Source organism: Medicago sativa, chromosome 2, assembly GCF_051527215.1.
Source record: "Medicago sativa cultivar Bolivia chromosome 2, Bolivia_mono, whole genome shotgun sequence".
Classification (NCBI taxonomy): Eukaryota; Viridiplantae; Streptophyta; class Magnoliopsida; order Fabales; family Fabaceae; genus Medicago; species Medicago sativa.
Window position 1 is genome coordinate 49,233,149 of NC_140750.1, and position 3,201 is coordinate 49,236,349.

Consider the following 3,201-nt stretch of genomic DNA (forward strand, 5'->3'; position numbering starts at 1 on the left):
TACGAGCTCTGATACTGTAACACTAGGGTCGGGGATGACGATTTAATTTGTTTATTGTAATTTGAGTTGAATCTTGAAAACTTTGTTATTTTCCTATTTATGATTATTGAACGACGAGTATGAATTTATTAATGTGATCACTGAAAAATTGTCTTCTTCTCCGGTGGATTTATTTTAAAAAATCAAAAACATTTTATCGTTATTATGTGATATAATGTCGAGTTTTGTAACATCCTTACTATTAAATATATTCTTATTATTTAATAATTATTTGTTGTTCAACCTCCACTTTTTTATTCAAATATTGAACTTTACCCGACACTTGATACATCAAAGTATTTTCTTCCTCAACTATTCGAAGTTCTAGCCCATGCACAGGTGTCCATACTAGTATTATAAAAATTGCTTTTAGAATATGTCAGTATAGAAAGTTGACTATTCCTATTAATTGTAAATTATTCGTATTGTTTAAAATTGTTTTAAATTAATACTACTAACTACTATATTTTATAATTAATACAAATAGTTAACTCCCTATGTTGACATGTTCTAAAAATTACTATTAATAGACCCGCGAAACACAACCAAACATTTAAAAAAAGAAAGAGACATATTTAGACAATAGTTTGCTCACCGTAGCATGTTAATGGTGTTGAAGCTTCACCCATAAGTATATATAACGTTCCTTCCTTACATTGAAACCACATTCATTCAAGAGAACATTATAACAATAATCAAAGATTTCTCAAAAAAAAAGAAAAAAAAAACAATAATCAAAGGAGATATGAAGTTCAGCACTGCCATTATTGTTTCATTCCTATTCATTGCTGACTTTTGTGCAGCTCAATCTGGGGTTCTTGACATATCAAAATTTGGAGGAAAACCAAATTCTGATATCGGGCAGGTATACATTGAGAAAACAATAATTTTACATTTTAGACAAAATATATATATATATATATATATATATATATATATATATATATATATATATATATAGGATTTGGATTCCATAAAGCGTGACATATTTAATGATCTCGAATTAACTGTGAAGATTATTAAGATGAATTGGTGCATGAGTAATGTAACTCCATCGATCTTAAATCGATATTTGAGATCAATTAATGTGTGTGACTTTGTGTTATTTAAAATGCAGGGAATCTAAATAAAGTGTCAATTTATTTTCTAATTGAATGTGTTTTTTTCTTTCATAATAAGGCTTTGACAAGTGCTTGGAATGAAGCATGTGCATCAACAACTGCAGCAAAAATTGTGATTCCAGCTGGTACATACCAGTTGAATGGAATAGAACTTAAAGGTCCTTGTAAGGCCCCTATTGAACTTCAAGTTGATGGAACAATTCAAGCACCTGCAGACCCTAGTGTAATAAAAGGGACTGAACAATGGTTCAAGTTTCTATATATGGACCATCTTACCTTATCAGGCAAAGGAGTTTTTGATGGTCAAGGTGCAACTGTTTATAAAAAAGCTGCACCTGCAGCTGCTTGGAGTGGTAAAAACAGTAACTCGAAAGTTTTCATGGTAAATAATCTACTTGATCATCATTTTGATTACATATGGACAAATAATTGTAGCTATTTAATTTTTAAATGAGTTTTTCTGGTTCAATTTCAACAGAATTTCGGTTTTAATTTCGTCAACAATTCCATCGTCCGCGGCGTTACTTCTAAGGACAGCAAAAATTTCCATGTTATGGTTTTCGGATGCAAAAATATTACATTTGATGGCTTCACAATTACTGCCCCTGGAGACAGTCCCAACACTGATGGAATCCACTTGGGAAAATCAACTGATGTTAAAATTCTTAACACCAACATCGGTACCGGAGATGACTGTGTCTCAATAGGTGATGGTAGTAAACAAATCACTGTCCAAGGTGTGAATTGTGGACCTGGTCATGGTCTTAGTGTTGGAAGCCTTGGAAAGTTTACGACTGAAGAAAATGTAGAGGGGATTACAATTAAGAACTGTACTCTGACAGCAACCGACAATGGTGTGAGGATCAAGACTTGGCCTGATGCACCGGGAACAATTACTGTTTCTGATATACATTTTGAAGATATTACCATGACGAATGTCAAGAACCCTGTCATCATAGACCAAGAGTATTGTCCATGGAACCAATGTTCCAAAAAGGTAATCACTCAATAACTTATATCTTGTTTTGTTTATGTGCATAAGCTTATGTTACAATTAAACTATAATTTAAGTGACTAACTTTTGTTCATTTCTTGCATGGTTTTCAATGGTTTAGAATCCATCAAAAATAAAGTTAAGCAAGATTTCATTCAAGAATGTTAAGGGAACCTCAGGAACTGCAGAAGGAGTGGTTCTTATTTGCAGCAGTGCCGTACCATGTGATGGTGTCGAGCTAAATAATGTTGATCTCAAATTCAATGGAGCACCAACCACAGCTAAGTGTTCCAATGTAAAACCTTTAGTTACAGGAACAGCTCCTGTATGTCAAGCTCCAGGTGCAGCTCCAGCTGCATCAACAACTGCAACTCCAGCTGCATCAAAAACTGCAACTCCAGTTGCTGGAAAATCTCCTGCTAAATAATTTTGATTATTCTTTTTTCTCATTTTCTATGAAGAGTAGACAAACCATCCCCATAATGCGAGGATGTTGACAGATAGTAATATAGTCTCATGGGAATAAACAACTCGACATGTGTATTAGAACCACTGTCATGTATTTGTAACCCTTCTCATATAACAAATAAATTTCTTAGTTGCATAATCAACAAGTTTATTTTTTTTGTTTTTTTTGCCAAGTTGCACAATAAACAAGTTAATTGTACAATGTTCCAAATACTTGAGACTGATATTTTTTTTTTCAAGAAGCCAAACTACTTGGGATGGTACTGATATTAAAAAATGCTTCATGAAACGATGTGAAATATACAAGGAGGACAAAATAAACATTGTACTTAGAGTTAGGTTTCCTCCTGCACAAACACCAGAACCGAGGGAAGATGGACGTTGATGAAAGCCAGAGCGAGGAGAAGCCAAAATAACGTTACCAATTTTATTTTTCTTTTCATAACAATTAATTGGGAGAGAGAAAGAGAGAGAGGATTGCTGAAAAACTAAAGTGAAAAAATTACCTTTATTGTAAGAAGAGTGATTTTTGTCCGAATAAAAAGATGCAAGACACTAAAATACACCTTGAAGCATTGC

The 3,201-nt window shown here is 33.1% G+C and overlaps 1 protein-coding gene across 1 annotated transcript; it reads left to right on the top strand.

Annotated features, from left to right (window-relative positions):
• Nucleotides 1-697: 697 nt before the first annotated feature.
• LOC146947137 (polygalacturonase) lies at nt 698-2,750 on the top strand. The gene is made up of 4 exons (XM_085744801.1): nt 698-904; nt 1,219-1,542; nt 1,639-2,157; nt 2,276-2,750. Exons 1-4 carry the CDS (start codon nt 785-787, stop codon nt 2,579-2,581), a joined length of 1,269 nt encoding a protein of 422 aa, XP_085600927.1. The 5' UTR covers nt 698-784; the 3' UTR covers nt 2,582-2,750.
• Nucleotides 2,751-3,201: the final 451 nt, after the last annotated feature.